We start from the raw sequence: 19,069 nt of genomic DNA, 5'->3' as shown, positions 1-19,069 counted from the left end.
CAGCTAAGCACACCTCCTTGAGGTACACTATTTTCTTGTATAAAAGGTCGCGACAATACATTGCCGATTTTCACGCGGAAGGTACGTTTGGACAGATAGCTTTCTATTATGTTTAGCATATTTCCACGGATGCCCATCCCCGACAAGTCTCACAAGATCCCGTATTGCCACGTCGTGTCGTACGTCTTCTCCATATCGAGGAATATCGATAAGAACTGTCTATGTACAAATGCATCGCGGATACTTGCTTCAATGCGTACAAGATGATCAGTCGTGAACCACCCTTCTCTGAAGCCACACTGATAGGGATCAATCATTGTTCAGTTTCAAGGAAATGTATTAGTCTACGAGTAATCATTTTTTCAAATAGCTTACAAAGACAACTTGTAAGAGCTATCGGGCGATAACTTGCCGCCAAGGATGGGTCTTTGCACAGCTTCAAGACGGGAATAACAATAGCTTCCTTCCACGAGGATGGGAGGTATCCGGCAGCCCAGATAGAGTTAAAAAGTGCCAGAAGTGTCATTTGTGTGTCTTCGTGTAAGTTCTTAATCATGTCATAGATGATTCTATCAGTTCCCGGTGCAGAGCTTCTACATGTGCTCAATGCAGCTTTAAGCTCGGCAATATTAAAAGGACGGTTATATGGTTCATCCGGACGGCATTTACAATCAAGTGTCTTAAGTTCAGCTAATTGTTTATATTTGAGGAATGATTTTGTGTAATGTGTGGAGCTTGATACATGTTCGAAGTGTTCGCCCAGAGCATTCACCTGGTCCTCCAAGGTAGTCTGATACATGTTCGAAGTGTTCGCCCAGAGCGTTCGCCTGGTCCTCCAAGGTAGTCCCTTGGTCGTCCACTAAGGGCAGAGGCTGGATTTGTTGCCCCTTTATCTTTCATACGCCATTCCATACTTTGGACTCTTGGGTGTAGGAAGTGATGCCCGAGAGAAACCTCTCCCAGCTAGCCCTCTTTCCCTGTCTCCGTGTGCGCCTTCCTTGTGACTTTGCGAGTTTAAATTCTATGAGGTTTTCTGCAGACGGGGAGCGACGCAGCAAACCCCACACTTTGTTTTGTTTCTTTCCTGCCAGTCTGCACTGTTCATTCCACCAGGGTACCCGTCTTTTACAAGTGAGACCTTGTGTTTGGGGAATGAACTTTTCAGCTGCGTCGATTATAAAACAAGTAAAATATGCTACTGCATTGTCTATATTAAAATCAGTGACACGATCTCGTGATACGCAAGTTTCTTCCTTAAAATCGTTCCATTCGGCGGAGGCTGATTTCCACCGGGGTGTATGTAGGGGGCATTCATGTTGAGGCATTGAATTTAACATTACAGGGAACTGGTCACTTCCATAGGGATTTTTTATTACATGCCATTGCAAGTCCGGGAAAATTGAAGCCAAGCCAATAGACAGGTCTATTGATGAATATGAATGATTATGAATATTATAATAAGTTGGCTCCTTCTTGTTGAAGAGGCATGCACCGGAGTTCACAAGAAAATTTTCAATGAAACGACCTCTCGCGTCCCATCGCTAGTCTCCCCACATGGTGTGGTGGGCATTAAAATCGCCTGCGAGTATGTAAGAGTCTGGAAGCTGATCGATTAGGTTATAAAAATCACTTTTTTCCAGATGAAAATTGGGGGGTATGTATAAGCAACATACAGTGATCAATTTATTAAAAAGAATCGCCCGAATTGACACTGCCTCAAGGGGCGTCTGAAGGGCGACATGGTGACAAGCTACGGACTTGTCCACAACTATTGCTACACCACCAGAGACGAGCTATTCGCCTCGTTGCGGTCTTTGCGATATAAGGTGTACTGACGAAGAAAGTTTCTTTGTGTACATTTAAGATGTGTCTCCTGAACACACAGCACCTTTGGGTTATATTTGTTTAAGACTTCTTTAATGTCATCGAGGTTGTGGATAAGGCCTCTAACGTTCCAGTGTATTATTTGTGTAGCCATATTGTTCGTGTTTTTATGCTGTGTGTCAAGAGGAGTTAAGTTAGAGAGATGACTTACGGAGCCGTTTCAGGCCCCGTGATTAAGGCACGGGTTTTGTCTTTTTTGGAGCAGTCGCAAGACTCGCGCTGCTCCCAAAGCGCTGGATGCGCCTTCTGGCTCGGGGTTGTGTCCATCGACTCTTGGGAGCCGCTGGACTTCCGCTCACACGAGCGGGGTGTTTTCACCTTAGGCCTAGCCTCGAAAAGCAGGGCCTTGGAGGCCACCAACCCGAGGTCAATGGGGCCTCCTTCAGGGACGGCGCAGCAGCGCTGGCTGCTGACACCAGGGGGGCTGGTGGCAAGGCCGCAACCACACTTGGTGTGGGTTGGGCCGGAGCCAGAGTCTGCTGCGACGTTGCCCCCTTGCGCGCCGCACCAGCATACCCTGAGGTATGGAAAAATGAAACACGTTTCCACACTTCTTGAAATGAGATGTTTTCTTTGAGTTTCATTGTGATTATGTCTTTTTCTTTTTTCCATGTGGGGGCAGGTTCGAGAGTATGCTGCGTGTCCACCGTCACAGTTGGGACAGTGGGGTGTGCCATTACAGTTGTTGGATTCGTGTTCGCCACACTTTGCACAGGTCAGTCAGCCACGGCAGCTTTGTGAACCATGGCCATATCTCTGACACTTGAAGCATCTTCGGGGGTTTGGGATGTAAGGCCGGACTCGAAGTTTGGTATATCCTGTTTCTAAGCTTTCTGATAGAGCGCTGGACGCCAAGGTGAGGATGAGATGTTTAGTTGGGATGTCTTTGTTGTCTCGCTTGATCTTTATTCTTTGGACCTGAATCACATTGTGTTCCTTCCAGCCCTCCAGGAGCTCTTCCTCGCTTAGGCTCAACAGATCATCAGAGATGACTCCTCTAGACATGTTCAGTGATCGGTGGGGGGTAACAGTGATTGTCACATTACGGAATGCTAAGAGATAGGAAAGTTTACCATGCTGTTGAGTGTCACGGACCTCAAGAAGAAGGTCGCCACCGCTCAGTTTCGTCACTTTGTAGCCAGCACCTAGTTTGTCGGTAAGGCATTTAGCAACGATGAAAGGCGAGATAGTTCTGACTGTCTTTTCAGGATCTTGACTGTGTATTACATGGTAGCGGGGGAAAGTTTCTTTGCGCTGGCTGAATAGTTGAAAAGTTTCTTCGGTGCGCCCTCTTTTTGAAAGAGGACGATCGGAAAGTGGGGGGATGACGTATTAGCCATGCAGAATTCATTTATTTCGGTAGCTACGCCAGCCGCCCACCACCGAGCCCAACAAGGGGACGCCATGAGTCCGGGAGGAAACGCAGACGCCAGCTGTACGTAGCCACTATAACCTAATATAACATACCCAAGGTTGGATACATCAGGCTAACCCTTGCCGCCTAGAAATTCGGAAGTGAGAAGTGATAAGACAGGAAAGAAGAGATAACGAGAGGGAAAGCAAAAGATTGAATAGAGGGACAGGAAAAGGCGACTGCCGATTTCCTCCAGGTGGGTCAGTCTGGAGGTGCCGTCTATGTGAAGCAGAGGCCAAAGAGGTGTGTTGCCTCCGCCGGGGGGCCTTAAAGGTCCAGACACCCAGCATCGGCTCAACCTCCAGGATCCCCCATTCCCCAGACACGGCTAAGCCGCGCACGGCTACACGCGGGAGGGTCCAACCCTCGTGTGCTCGGGTATGTGGTGTCGCAACACACCAAACGCCTGCTGACGCAGACGCCCCTGCGGAGAGTGTGTGTGTGTGTGTGCGTGTGTGCGTGCGTGCGTGTGCACGCAAGCCAAAATATGAAGCCATTCTTGGCAAGCACTATTACATATGGTGTGTGCTGGCAGCGCAAGAATGCAACATCAGCTGTTTTCAGACACAGCAGTTCGGAGCCCTCACTGTTGCATTTAATTAAACACCAGTGCAGATCTACACCATCGCATTTGGTGGAGGCGCAGGGTACGCTCGCTACAACGCTGTGCTGGATCTCCATAGTGGACGCCACATCAGTTCCGTCACGATGTCCTCAAACGACGATGCCCCGTCCACATCCACGCAGGTTTCATCACATCTAGTGCTATCGCACCCTCGTGACCTAGGGATTTTCACTGGCACAAATGGCAACAACGTGGAAGACTGGCTCACCCAGTATGAACATGTCAACGACCATAACAGATGGGACACAACACATGCTTACCAACACAATCTTCCACCTCCAAGGCACGGTTCGCATGTGGTATGACACACACAAAGAAGACCTGAGTAGCTAGGAAGTCCGCAAACAAAAGATGCGTGATGTATTTGCAAAACCTGCCGGACGTCAGCAATCAGCCAGACAAGAGCTTGCGACATGGGCTCAGTCGTCCACAGAGTCGTATTTTCTATATACAGGACATGCTGGCTCTTTGTAAAAAAGCAAGGACAAAGACATGTCAGAATCAGATAAAGTCAGCCATGTGCTAAAGGGAACTGCAAATGGCGCATTCAATTTGCTTTTGTGCAAGGATTGTGCGACAGCCGATGCCATCCTTATGGCGTGCTGACGCTTCGAACAAGCTAAAAGCCGAGGCATTGCTCAGCGATTCGATCGCCTGCAAAACACCGCAGCTACTTCCTCCTGCATCAACGTTCCAGCGTTTTGTCAGTTGTCAAGTACACCTACCGTGAGAGATCATCCGTCGAGAACTAGAGGCTATAACTCCAGCGATCCGTTATTCTTGACCGCTCAACAATGACGCAGCGACCCTATGACTCATTCAGTCTGTCGTCCGACAAGAGATTGCCAGCATGGGTCACCCCAGTCAAGGAAGCAGCAATGCGATCCCAAATGCTCCAGTGGTCGCTTCAGCTGCACCAAGTCTGCAGTACCCACCAGTGCATTATGAAAACCCAGCTGAATGGCGAACAACAGACGACCGGGCCATCTGTTTCACATGCTGTCGCGTCGGCCACATCTATCGATACTGCTGCAGCAGCTGGTACTGATCTCCACGTCCCAATGTCACTTTTGATTTCAGCTCGGCATATAACTCATGCGGCCAATTTTATGCTTCCTCCAATCCTCCAAGTGGCGACATCCCGGCTCCGTCGTATAATCCCAGCCGTTCACCCTCGGCTAAAGCTCGACAATCCCACTCACTGCCTCATTGACGTTCGCCATCTCCGTCGTACCCCCCGTTGCAACTCGGAAAAGTCAATAATGCAGCGCCCGCAGGTGACGCTCCACTGACGACCTGGACCGAACATCCTCTCTTGACCTCTACTCCTTGACGCAACCGTATCGAAGTTCCCATTGATGGTCTGTCCATAACTGCTGTAATAGACACAGGTGCCCAGATATCCATAATGAGCTCTGCCCTCTGCCGACGTCTTAAGAAAGCGTTCACATTTGCTGCCTCCCCTGCCGTTCGAGTACTGTTGTACTCGGACTATTTAAATTATATGGGGTTTTACGTGCCATTATGAGGCACGCCGTAGTGGGGGACTCCGGAAATTTCAACCACCTGGGGTTCTTTAACGTGCACCTAAATCTAAGTACACAGGTGTTTTCGCATTTCACCCCCATCGAAATGCAGCCGCCGTGGCCAGGATTCGATCCCGCGACCTCGTGCTCAGCAGCCTAACACCATAGCCACCGAGCAACCACGGCGGGTTGTACTCAGACTATGTACTGCACATATTAACATTGCCGGTTGTGTTACGCCTGTCGTCTTTGCCATCATCAACCACTGCCCTCATGATCCGATTCCAGGCAGTTACTTTTTGACACTGCACTCTGTGCTTATCGACTGCTCTTCCAGCGTTCTGCGCTTAGGTCTAACCCAATGTATTGCTGACGATGCCGCAGACGAGCCCGACCTTATATGTGACCAATTCGTTCGTCTGCCACCCCATGCCGCAACATATGCCTCAATGGTGCCCTACCCTGCTTTCCCTAACAGAAACTAGATGGCACATCTCGTTCTGGACGTTCTCTTAACTCGCCATGTTACGCTACCCAACACCATTGTTACAGTTCAAAATAATCAAGCATGCCTTCCCATTCTGCAGTTCACTGACGCAAATTCTTCTGCTGGATATTTCCTTAGCGACACTGCATTCCTTGCAGCACTTTACTGTTTCGGCACTGGCTACTGATCCTCAGCTTGACTTGACTGCTGCAGAGTCGACTTGTGAGGACCCATTACGTCGAACCCTGGTTCCACCCTGGCAGAACATAGGCGATGCCCTTCCCATTCACCGGAGACTTTATCGTCTGTCAGCACCGAACAATCCATCATACAAGACGAGGTCGACAAAATGCTTGAGAAGAACATTGTAGAGCCTTCCTCCAGTCCTTGGGCCTCCCCAGTCTTATTGATGTAGAAAAAGGACAACACCTGGAGGTTTTGCATGTATTATTGCCATCTCAACAAGAACACCAAGAAGGACATCTAACCTCTTCCACGGATCGATCACGCGTTAAGACTGTTCGCACGGTGTCAGTTACTTCTCCTCCATTGACCTCCACTCTGGGTACTGGTAAATTGATGTGGACGAACACAATCTCAAGAAAACAGCCTTCGTTACACCTGATGGCCTCTACCAATTTAAAGTCACGCCATTTGGGCTCTGCAATGACCTTGCCACCTTCGAACGCATGATGGACTCTCTTCTTCGAGGCCTTATGTGGTCGATATGCCTCTGCTACCTTGACGACGTCTTGTTTATTCGCCCAACTTCGAAAGCCATCTCCACCGCCTCTCCGCCGTTGTTGCTGTTTTCCAAAAAGCCAGTCTACAGCACAACTCTGCTAAATGCCATTCCGGGCGCTATCACATCGAAGTCCTTGGCCACCTCGTCGACAGTGCCAGCATACAGCCTGATCCTGACAAGGTGCCATGCTGTAAAAGAATTCCTGCTTCCATGCTCGTCGAACGATGTCTGTAGCTTGATAGGACTACGTTCCTACTTTCGAAGCTTCATCATTAACTTTGCGGACATCACCTGCTGCTTGACTGGTTTTCTCAAGAACAGCGTTTCTTTTTTGTGGGGACCTGATCAAGCTTTCACCTTTTCCGAACTTATTACTAGACTCGCGAATCCACCCATTTTGGCTCATTTCAACCCGACCACCAAAACCGAAGTTCGTACAGATGCGAGTGGTCATGGCATTGGCGCTATTTTTGCCCAACAACAGAATGGCTTGTCCCGCGTTATAGCCTATACTAGCCGACTCCTTTCTTGTTCTAAGCAGAATTACTCCATAACTGAATGTGAATGTCTCGCGCTTGTGTGGGCTATGGCAAAGTTTCGCCCCTACCTTTACAGGCAACACTTCTCTGTTGTTACGGATCACCATGTCCTCTATTGGCTATCTTTGATGAAAGACCCCATGGGACGCCTTAGCCGCAAGGCATTACGGTTACAGGAATACCCCTTTTATGTGACATAAATCAGGACGACTGCACCAGGACGCCTACTGCCTGCCTAGACATCTGGCTTGCCCACCTGATCTCCCTGACGACGACACTGATCCCTGTGTTCTACCCATTACGGAATTTCTCAACATCGCCATCGAGCAGCGTCGTGACCCCTCCTTACGATCTATTATTGACCGCTTCATTGCACAACCCTCGGACACCCCTCCCGCCCCCCCCTCCGGCTTTTCGTTTTAAAAGACAGTATGTTGTACAGGTGCAACTTTGATTGCAACAGCGTCAAGCTGCTAGTCGTCATTCAGGAACACCTACACTTGGATATTGCTCGCACAGCTTCACGATGCCCCCACCGCTGGCCACTTGGGCATCACTCACACTTATGACCGCGTCCATCGGCGCTTCTTCTGGCCTGGCCTTCACCGTTCCGTTTGACGATACGTTGCAATCTGCGAGAGCTGTTAACACTGCAAGAGACCCTTCTTGCGTCCAGCTGGACTACTCCAGCTAATCTATATTCCCAGCGAGCCATTTTATTGTGTCGGCAAGAACCTACTTGGTCCTTTTCCTGTGCCAGCACTCGGCAACCGATGGATTGCGGTCACCACGGATTATGCGACTCGCTTCGTTACCGTACAAACTCTACCCACGAGCTGTACCACAAATGTGTCCGATTTTTTTCTTCAAGATGTTATTCTGCAACACAGTGCTCCTCGTCAGCTTCTAACAGATCACGGCCGTTGCTTCCTTGCCAAAGTCATTGGCGATCTTCTACAATTCTGCTCCCCTCATCACCAGTTAACGACAGCTTACCATCCCCAAACAAATGGATTGACTGAGCACCTCAGCACGCTTACCGCCATGCTCAGTATGTATTGTGGGGATGCACGAGAGTCGTGCATCCAGATATGCTGTTTTTCCCGCACAGCTCGCGTCTCCTGTAATCCGGCTTCTCCGCGTAGCTTAGTGCCGGCGGCGGTCGATCTGGTCACAGCGCATTATGAGAGATGGCGCTAGTGTTGCGCTGCTAACGCCATCTAACCACGGGGTTAGTCAGACGCGACAGGGAGTAGGCTGTCTCTCTTTAGAACTGGGTCGGCAAGCGGAGCGGCCATTCCGCGCGTGCGCCAATCCATGCTTCTGCAAGACCATCTCGTGAGGCCTACACCGAAATGGACGAACACGATCGTTTGAATGCGCCATTGTTCGCATGACCGTATGCACAAACGACCAGGCGTTAGGGGTGAACATATTCACTCGCTATTTGGTCACGGTGAGTCAGACTTCCTCGATTTGTCGTGTGCCCATCGGCATGTTTTGTGGATAGCAACTTGGCTAGCAAACATTAGTGTATGAAAGGTACAATAAATGCCCTTGTGACTGCACTACTGTGTTGTCGTTCCTTTGTCCCAAGAGCACGGGATAGACCCCCACAGTATGTGTCGGAAGATCATCGGGATTGGGTCTGTGCATTGCCCTTAGTCACCATGACACTGAGGGTTATTCACCTTTCTATCATTGGTATGGCCGCAACTGACTCCTGCCATTTGATTTCTTGCTTCCCACAGATTCATCTGCGACTTCCTCCTATGGTCTGGATGCCATTCCCCACGCCGAATCTGCCCGCCGCATTGCCTGTGACACTCTTGGAGCTTCTCAGACTACTCATAAAACGCTTTATGATCACCACTACCGAGATGCCCACTTTGATCCTGGTTCACAGGTCCTCCTCTGGTGGCCTTCACGTCGCATGGGCCTCTGCGAAAAGCTGCTGCCCCGTTATGTTGGACCCTATTGCGTGGCGCCAAGTGACACACTTGACCTACGAGATCTACCTGTGTTTGCCCCCACCGTGTCTGCGGCCTCGGCTACAGAACTTGTGCACATATCGAGGCTCAAGCCCTACCACTCAAAATAGCACCATATACCTTAGGCAGCACCAGGACGGCGCTTTTGCACCCGGGGATTTATGTTACAGTATGATATGTGCCGGCAGTGCAAGAACGAAAAAAAGATGAAATCGACTGTTTTTCAATACTGTGGTTCAGAGCACTCACGGTTGCATTCAATTAAACTCCAGTGAAGATCCTACACCGTCACAATATCCACCAAATGGCATGCTAATATGCACACCAGAAGCCTTAAAAATGGCATAGGCATGCCGTCCTTAAGATCAGTTATCATAATGACAGAAAAGGAAATAATGCCAGAAAAGAAAGTCCATGCCATTCTTGCCAGAAAAAAGCTTGAAATTTGGTCCTCCAGTATGTACCTTTCTTTATAGCAGTAATGATTGTACCCACTATATTTTCTTGCTTTAGAAGAAAGTACAGTGTATATGAAATTAGACAATGTTTTAGCTATATTGCTATGTAAAATTTATAAATGCTGCTTAACCCAAAAGAATGATATACTATCATCCTTATATCTTCAACACTTCATTCTGCATGAAATATTGCATGACACTATATAAAATGAAAGCATTAAAAGTGGCAATGTTAGAGACAACCGTAGTTAAAATGCTTAGGCGCACTGTCTATACCCAACACATAGATGTCAAGATACTGTCTCCACTTTGACATACAACTTTCTATCCACATAATCTTTATTGAGCAGGACAAAAAAAAAAGCGAAATGAAAAAGCATGTATCCATGCATTAAAAAAGAGAAAATGACAAGGTTAGTAGAGTAATACACTCCATTAGCTGTGAATGTAAATAAAATACCAAACATGCAAGGTGCACCCACAGCTCTAATGAACACGTCAAAACACTATCATCTTCGTTAACTCTGCCCGATAGATCCACTGAAAATATCCGTTTTGTAGCTGTAACCTTAGGATGCAATAACCTTATGAAATAAAAAAGCATGCATCCAGAACCCCATGAAAAATTTTAAATAGCCTCTACTCCAAATACATGTACTTTGTGAGAAAATGTGCAGTTCATGTGTCACCATCTCTTTCGTACAAAACTCAACTATGATTTAAAATTCACCTTGCTAACTGAAGTATTACACCCTGCAGAAGTCCGAAATATAAAGGAGAGGTAAGTTGAACCAATACTGCATCTTTTCTTGTACATAAGAGCTAACAGCTGCTGCAACAGAAGTACTGAAAGGCACACTCTGAGAATAGACAAAAATGTACTTATGAAACTACAAAAGCCATGACCTTGGTTCTAAAAGTTTCACCAAGATAACCAGCCGCAGACTCAAGGTGTCCACAATTTGTAGTTAGGTATCCTTTGGGTACAAGAAAATGTTCCATTATGCTAGAACTGAAACAGAAATAAGTTTTCCTAAAATAAACTATGAAACATTTTCCTCAAAGAAATAATAAATTGAAATGCATCCACGTATAAATGCACAAGGCAATAAAAGTGGCTCCCACAGAGCCGAAATAAGCTAAATGGTACTTAACGCTTATACAAAAGAATAACACAGCAAGTCCACTCTCCTCCCTCTTATACATCTGCCCAGACAACTCGCAGGAGAGGACACTCACTTTCAATTCTAATTAATTTAATTATGGGGTTTTATGTGCCAAAATCACTTTCTGATTATGAGGCACGCCGTAGTGGAGGAATCCGGAAATTTTGACCACCTGAGGTTCTTTAACGTGCACCTAACATAAGCACACGGGTGTTTTCGCATTTCGCCCCCATCGAAATGTGGCCGACGTGGCCGGGATTCGATCCCGCGACCTCGTGCTCAGCAGTCCAACACCATAGCCACTCACTTTCAATTCTTTACATATACATTGTTATATGCGTCAGGTGCCAAATAACGACAACATGAAACCGACAAAGGAGAAAATATTGGTTCATAATGTAGAGCAGTTTCTTACTACATTAAGGCTATTTTACTCTTATGCATCCAGCTTGATTACACTGATGAGCAAACATTAGTGCTGCACAAGCCACTCTAAAGTGATGGCAGCCATTTCAACGAAGTTATCAAAAACCATCCTCAATGATACCAAGATGTTGTCCTCTTCTCCTTACTTTCCATATCAAGTGGTTAACATAGAAAGTTGGGCTAGTTGGTGTTGATGCATCTGCTGTGATATAGTTACTAGCGCGAACAAGACTACGGAAAAAATGATGGGACAGGACGGAGCGCTATACTTCCAACTAACAAGCTTTATGCAGAAAAATATGCAAGGAGGCCACCGTATGCTAAAACAAGTGTGCAGACAGATGCGTAAACTAATGTGTCACATAGGAGACAACCAAATGCACAACAACGCTGATAAGCACCCACAATAAGCCATTACAAAGCATACACCAGGTTCTTCTCGAAGTACAACACTTCTTTATCAGTGAGTGCCACTGGTGGAGCACTTACGCATTCATCAGCAGCTTTTGAAATGCAAAACACCTCAAATATTTCCCTATCTAACTGCCTGGCGAACCGCCTGAGCACTTGCGTGTTATGAAAACACAGGGAGAGTTTACAAGTACATCTTGGGGAGTGTTCAGCCAAGTTGCCAGCACCTGCTAGAGCATTTACAATGTTCTGGTACTCCTACGCCAGTCATTCAGGCACCTGCTTGTCTGTAGACTATAGCCAATATTTGAGCATACGGTGGCCTCTTTGCTTGTTTTTCTGAATAAAGCTTGTCAGTTGAAGTCTAGCGCTCTGTCCTGTACCCCCTTCTTTCTGTAGTCTTGTTCACGCTAGCAACTCACAACAAATCCATATGAAGTGTTTTATACCAGCGCTATGCTTACTACTCATTTATGGCAGACATCTTGTGGGTCACCTCCAGGTATCTGGGTCTTAAGGCCCAGATACGTGTATGTGGTGTACACACACTTCAGTCATTTTCTAGCATGTCAAATGCCTGCTTGCATCTAGACATTGTGGCTACTACAGCTACTGGTTGCAAATGCTGACCTCATTAAACTTTTAAAACTAGTTACATGCCTTGCATGTTGCAGTTTAACTACTACTTGAGCAACAAAGGTTAGTATTAGCACAAACCAAACCACTCCAACCTGTGCACACACCATGCCAAGATTGGCATGGTTGAGCTAACCTGACGGGTCTACCTCCAAAGCCAGTTTTATCGCATCTGAGGTGGCCAAGTCCTGATTAGCCGGTGTCACAGCCAACAGGATTGTGTTCTCCCGAGAGGCATAGCTCAGAATCAAGTCCCGCACTCGCATTTCGATGTCTGGGGGCTGACTCCCAACTGGAACCTTAGTCAGCCCCGGAAGGTCAATCAAGGTCAGGTTCAGCACTGCCCAAGGCCAAAAGAGGAAAGAGAAAAAAGAAGAGTTAAATATTTCAACAGCCTGATACCTTCTGGGTCAACTTCCTTGGCGATCTTCAGGGCATCTGAAGTAGCCAGATCTTGATTGGCCGACGTGACTGCCAGTATAAGGCAGTTCTCCTTGCGAATGAACTGGAGAATCATTTCCCGGATCTGATTCTCAATGTCCGCAGGCTGATCACCGACGGGGACCTTAGTCAACCCCGGAAGGTCGACCAGGGTCAGGTTCAGCACTAAGGGAGGCCAACACAGGGCACAAGAGCAAGGTGGTGGGAGATGCAGGAAGAAGTGCAGGACATTTATGGTTAGTGGGACACAGAATGATTAGCAAGGTGACAAGCAATGAAATTCCTAAAAGCAGAAATCATGTTTCAATGAAGAACATAATTTCACTCGCAACTAAGGTAAAGCACTAACCATTTGGTTTTATGGAAAGCAGCATTACAGCAGTTTCATACAGGTCTAAAACACAAGGGTCATATACTAACCTAATGTTCGATATGGGTCTTAACACAAGCCAAGTCTTAAAATTTTCTTGCTGACATTCATTGCATCAAAAGACAAAAAATTAGGCATCTGCCACATGTACAACTTGAATGAAAAAAAAATTAATTATGGGGTTTTATGTGCCAAAACCACAATCTGATTATGAGGCACGCCACAGTGGGGGCTCCAGAAATGTGGACAACCTGGGTTTCTTTTACGTGCACATAAATCTAAGTATACGGGTGTTTTCGCATTTTGCCCCTAACGAAATGCGGCTGCCGTGGCCAGGATTCAATTCTGCGACCTCGTGCTTAGTAGCCCAACACCACGGCTACTAAGCAACCACGGCGGGTCAACTAGAACGAAAGCTCCTACAATTAGATGAGCCACTAAAATGGTCTTGTAGGTGCCCTGTAAGGATCTTCTGTATTGACTAGCTCCACACATGTTAGCAGTTAACATTGCTGATTATGCTCTTTGTTCTTATTCAAGAAACTGCACACAAAATCTATCCACTTTCTTACCAAGCGGTGAGTAGACCCTGAGATTGATTGGCACGCTTGAAATGCCCTTGTTGCTGCCTGTCACCCGATCTGTTTCATCCTCGATTTCCTTGCGGATTGCATCGAAATCTGTGAATTTCTTGCCACGGCAGTGCAGGAACTCTCCATACTCTGAAAAGAGAGAGAAGAGAATCAGTCAATATCTAGCAAACGGCAGTGACATCTGAAAAACTTGTTACAATTACAACATTGCAGGCAAGAAAATTGACTGTTTGTTACCTGTATTGCAGTTAATCAGTTGTAGCACCAGTGGTCGACGAGTGACAATTCCAGATCCTCTTGGTAAGAAGTCCCTGGGAATGGTGTACACAATATTAACTTCGTCACGATTCAATATTTATAGTGACCAATATGGAACAACACAGTACAGTAAACCTTAAGAATGGCAGCAATGTATCCCACCCAGTGGCTATGTGCACAACTGTGCTTGCAACTTTTTATGCCTTTACTCTTCACTCTTCATACCCACCAGTGGTTCCAAGACACGATTGCCACATTTGTACATTCAGACCTTTGGTGATCACTGGTGCAGTTTAGCCTTTGTGCGGCAAGTTATAGCAGAAAAAGGCAGAAACTATGGATACCTGCACATTTTATGCATTAGTGCATGAAGTGCCTAGCAAATTCTGTTTCTTGAGGTGCATCATGGCTGAAGCACATACCTTGCAGCTCAAGATTACTGTTCAGGCTCATTTCAGGTGTAACATTTATGTGATACATTGGTGAAAGCTGTAGGTGGGGCAACCTAACTATGTGTACAAATGTACACATGGCACCTGCAGCAGTCAACATGGCTGAAAACTACATAGTGGTGTGCGCACCTTGTACAATCGACTTCCGTTAATTCGACCCTGATGGGACTGACAAAAGTAATCTAATTATCTGGCAGGTCGAATTAAACAAGATTCAGAAAAAAATGCCAAAACACACTGCTGATTCATTTGGCCACATTTGCCCGATACTAAACCGCCCCCGAATAAAACATGCACCCACTTTCTATGTGTCCAAAGCAGAAAACTAATGTAGAAATTGCATGAAAAAAGCTCCTAGACAATTTAGAAATCTAACATGCAACCAATTTTTTTTAGCAAGAAAAATGGGCGTGGATCTAATTTGTGTTCCACAATGGCGGCTGTTTTTTTAAAAGTCAGTTTTCATGCAAAGTTCTTGATGCAAAAGCTTCAAATGTCTAATTGAGCAAAAGAGCCAGCATCTGTAGCTGTGAAATGGCACCTAAATTCCCACTGGTTGCGACAGCACGTGATGAGCCAGCCGCGATGGAGTTCCCATTGGCTGGGACGCCATGGCATGAGCGCGCTGCAAAAGGGTACACCTGCTACCGAAGTAGCATGCAAAGTGTCGCGTAAGGGGAGAGGGCATCGTCGTGACGCCACGTCACCCTCGCTCTCAGAAGCCTGTGTTATCTGCATGTTCCTTGTCCACGCAAGCTCTCGCCTGTGTTCTAACTGCGCCTCGGAAAGGCTAAATCAAAATATGCCAAGCGTTTCAACACGCTTGCTTGCCCGCAAGGAGTTCCTAACCCAAAGGGCCACTCAGCGGTGTTTAATTCACAACTTATATAAAGTGCTCGCATGTCCTCGGATATTTTCAAGTCAACTTTGCCGCAATACACCAGTTATGCAGTAAAGCATACAAAAGCCGGGAAGGTGGTTTTGGTTTCGTATCCGTTTACACCGCGCCGACAATTTCCGGCCGAATTTTCTTGAAAAAATAAAGGTATACGTTAGAATAAGGTAAATACCATAATGAGACATTGCGAGCTATGGTTATTGCTTGAAAATCTTCTTAGGGCAGAAAATAGGCATTTTCGACAGGAGATGACGTGTGTTCAATGCATTCACTGTCTCCTATGCTCCACCGAGACAGATGCCACCACACCAAAGGGGTCAGGCACGTTCATGCCACCATGTCAAGTTCAAATTATCTAGCAAAGGCCAATTTTAGGATCAAGATAACTGAAGTTTGGGCTCACAAAAATGCAAAAGGATGGAAAGTTGGGCGAGTTGGTACGGCGACATAATCTTGGATTGTAGCGCGAAGTGAACACGGACACAGAAAGGAGCAGACAGGATGAGCGCTCGTCCTGTCTGCTCTTTTCTGTGTCCGTGTTAACTTCGCGCTACAATCCAAGATCATCTCACAAAAATGCATGGGCACCAGCCAGGATCTTCAGTCAAAACAGAATTAACCAAAATATCAAATTAACCGGAAGCAAATTAACGGAAGTCTACTGTACTGATCTCACTTTTCATATCTTTTGTGCTAAAAGGTGTTAAGACCCCTCAAGCACAGAAAGAATTATCAGCATAATACGCTTGCTTGGATCACCAATGAGAACATTTCAGATGTGGACAATCTCGGAAGAAGCAAATGACACTCGAGACCTGCAGCAAGTTTTGTGTGCTATTATCCCCAATTTTTTCTAAATCGTTTTTTAATAGACCACTTTGCCCAAGCCCAGCTGTTGATGTCGAACACGGACATGCCCAGGTGAACACAGTGAAGTGGTCTGCCGAGGACTGTGCACCTCAAGGACGTGCACTGTAAATTTGTCCCACTACACAAATTGATGCTTCCAGTGCCACATTGGTACTCCCACTCATTTCTGTGATAAAGAAGTTTTGACAGTTCAAATCAATTGTGGTGACCTCCAATTTCACAGGTACTGCTTCTTTTTCAGCGTTCTTCTTAATTTGCACTTAAAGATATGAAAATCCTGGTTAGGGCCCGTCGCTGAATTCCTCCGCAAAGTTAATACAATATTTTACACAGCACTGTCATATCTGCTACACTATAGTTATCACATGCTTCCCAATGTAATGCTGCTAATTACAAGCTAGCAATCATGCTCAGTCAACCTGATCACCATGCGTTGTGAAAATTGAAGTATGCATGAATAATTTATATTTAGGCTCCTTCGTTTACAGGGAAAACCCGATGATGACAGATTCTTGCACCCCAAACAAAATTTATGAAAATCGGGCTAAAACCCAATTCCTCCTCGAAGTTTGCCCTTCTTTGAATAATAATAATAATAATAATAATAATAATAATAATAATAATAATAATAATAATAATAATAATAAATGCAAGTGTTAAAGTCATGAGCCCTGCTCACCTCTTGTGAACAAGTAGTTAAAATGTATCATAATATTATAACATTAATAAATAATGTGTATGCCTCATTCTCGTGTAACACTCAAGCAATAACCAGCATATATAAAAATATAATATATTCAGCACCTACTAACATTGAGCGAACGAAAGCTTGTTGCTTTTTTTAGTATCTGTGTTCCATTGAATACTACAATGATGCATTGCAACACACTTCTTGCACGTCACATACATGTAAAGGGCAGTAATTCACTGTATTGCAGACTGTAGCTGTGACATGGAGATGTTTATCCAACTACATTACGTTCAAAGAAGGGCAATTATATTAGTTTTGTTGCAAGAGCATATATTGGGAACCAGTAAAACAGGATGACAACATGCAAGGACGAAAAGTCCGACAGGTCTAGGAGGGGCACAGAAATGCTCCCAATACATATGATAATGTATGTATCCAAGGGCTTGCAAGACATAAGGAAAAGCATCACACCTCCTGTGAAGCATGCCCGTGTACACTGCTTTTTGTACTTTTTTCCTTTGTCAAAAAAGTGCAGAGGAAAAAGTAAAGAAGGGATCACCAGACCAGTCCCTATTTGTTGCTTTCTTTAATGTGGGTTCCTTTAAATGCAGTAATAATGCCTGACAATGAGGGTTTGTAGGGGTAAGATCGTCGCATCATTTGTGATCACCTTTATTTGCCATTACACGTTCCTGCGAGTGATTTCACTAGTTTAAGCAGAATGTTTGTGTCCGAAAGGAGACCACTGCTTGTGTTAATCATTTGTAAAGGCTATGGGAAAATCTCAAACATCAGGCTCCCAGACAAGAAAACCCCCGATTTCCATGCCAGACAACAAAGAGCCCGATTTCTCCTCGGTTTGACTCCTTAAAATAACATTACATTTTTACCACCCCCCGCCCCAAATTATAAAAAAACATACAAGCCACAAGCGAAGGACCCTATTTATATATTGCTACAGATTAGCAACTACTGCCCATTTTGCTTGAAACAAAGAATACTTAAGAGCTGTGCACGTCTTGACACTCAAAATTAACAGTGTCACAAGGAGCATTTTCATAGTTCACAACTTTCACTAACAACTTTAAAATTAACCACATGAGAATGTTCTATCAGGAGACACGCACAAATTGAACTTCCTGCCTAAGACTGTACCAGACCCTCCTCTAACTCGCATCAGGCCCCTTGTACATTACTCCCCACGAGCTACAGTGTCACATGCACAGAGGAGGAACCATGATTGCCTATATCCCGTCACATGGGCACCACATGGACTACATCACATGGGACTAGGCACATCTGCCAGAAAGGCATTAATGCAGGGAGTACCTCTTTTTTGGTGGGGGTCGTTTGCAGAAGGGGATACATTCAAGCTCCTTTATGAGTCTAAAGGGGTAACCTCTTGTGCAGTTCAACAGATAACTTGATGAAACATAATGGTGCCTTATTTGACAATTATTGCTTGTAAATATTAAAAATGTTTCAATACTTAGTAGTCAAGCAATTTGTCTGGCAGTGAAACTTTTGCTGCAGCTACTTTCAAACACGAGCAACAGACACCATTGTAGTTGCTGCCACTGTGGTCACTGTCACACTTCCAAATTGCCCTCTAGCAGCTTCATCCCTTCATGGCTCCTTACAGGTATGACTCTGCCAGGGCAATGCGATTAACGTGGTCTCGTTTTAGCTCCCTCTTCATGTGAGCAGATGCCTGTACATCATAAACACCATATCTGGCAGCGGCAGTGCCCCGTGACTGATAACACACCAACACACAAGTGGAAAGCGACAACATTTCACAAATATGCATATTGTAACGCTGCAACGAGTTTTTAAAATACAATTCACCCTTTTTTTAATACTTTGCTTTGACCAGACACACAAATTTTCAGGACTTCTATCAAAATTCTGTTTAAACAAGCAGCGCCACTGTTTTGTACTGTATAGCTTATAGAATCATTTTAAGGACACCATCCTGTATGTCGCCAGTAAAACTGCCTTTGCTAAGGGATGCTTCAGAGTATAAAAAAAGGGTTTAATTCAAAGGACTTTAGTTTGTCTTTGTGTCAGGGGTATTAGGTAATTAAAGTATGAAGGCCAAAAGCTCAGGGACTGACCATGCTACATAGAATGGCTTTGCAGGCTGACAGCAGCCCCATGATATGACACCCCTGCTGTACTCTGTTAG

General features: G+C 45.6%; 1 protein-coding gene across 7 annotated transcripts in view; it reads right to left on the bottom strand.

Moving 5' to 3' along the window:
• Positions 1 to 19,069, bottom strand: part of shi (dynamin-1 shibire) — a 110,556-nt gene that overhangs the window by 86,111 nt on the left and 5,376 nt on the right. For all 7 annotated transcript variants that reach the window (XM_070539769.1, XM_065437190.2, XM_065437191.2 and 4 more), the window contains exons 2-4: positions 13,950 to 14,023; positions 13,692 to 13,841; positions 12,711 to 12,914 (exon numbers count right to left, since the gene is read on the bottom strand). In XM_070539769.1, coding sequence (XP_070395870.1) covers positions 12,711 to 12,914; positions 13,692 to 13,841; positions 13,950 to 14,023 — 428 coding nt within the window. The remainder of the gene's footprint in view (positions 1 to 12,710; positions 12,915 to 13,691; positions 13,842 to 13,949; positions 14,024 to 19,069) is intronic.

The sequence above is a fragment of the Dermacentor albipictus genome, chromosome 1 (genome assembly GCF_038994185.2).
Source record: "Dermacentor albipictus isolate Rhodes 1998 colony chromosome 1, USDA_Dalb.pri_finalv2, whole genome shotgun sequence".
Lineage (NCBI taxonomy): Eukaryota > Metazoa > Arthropoda > Arachnida > Ixodida > Ixodidae > Dermacentor > Dermacentor albipictus.
This window is presented reverse-complemented; position numbering and strand designations above follow the sequence as displayed.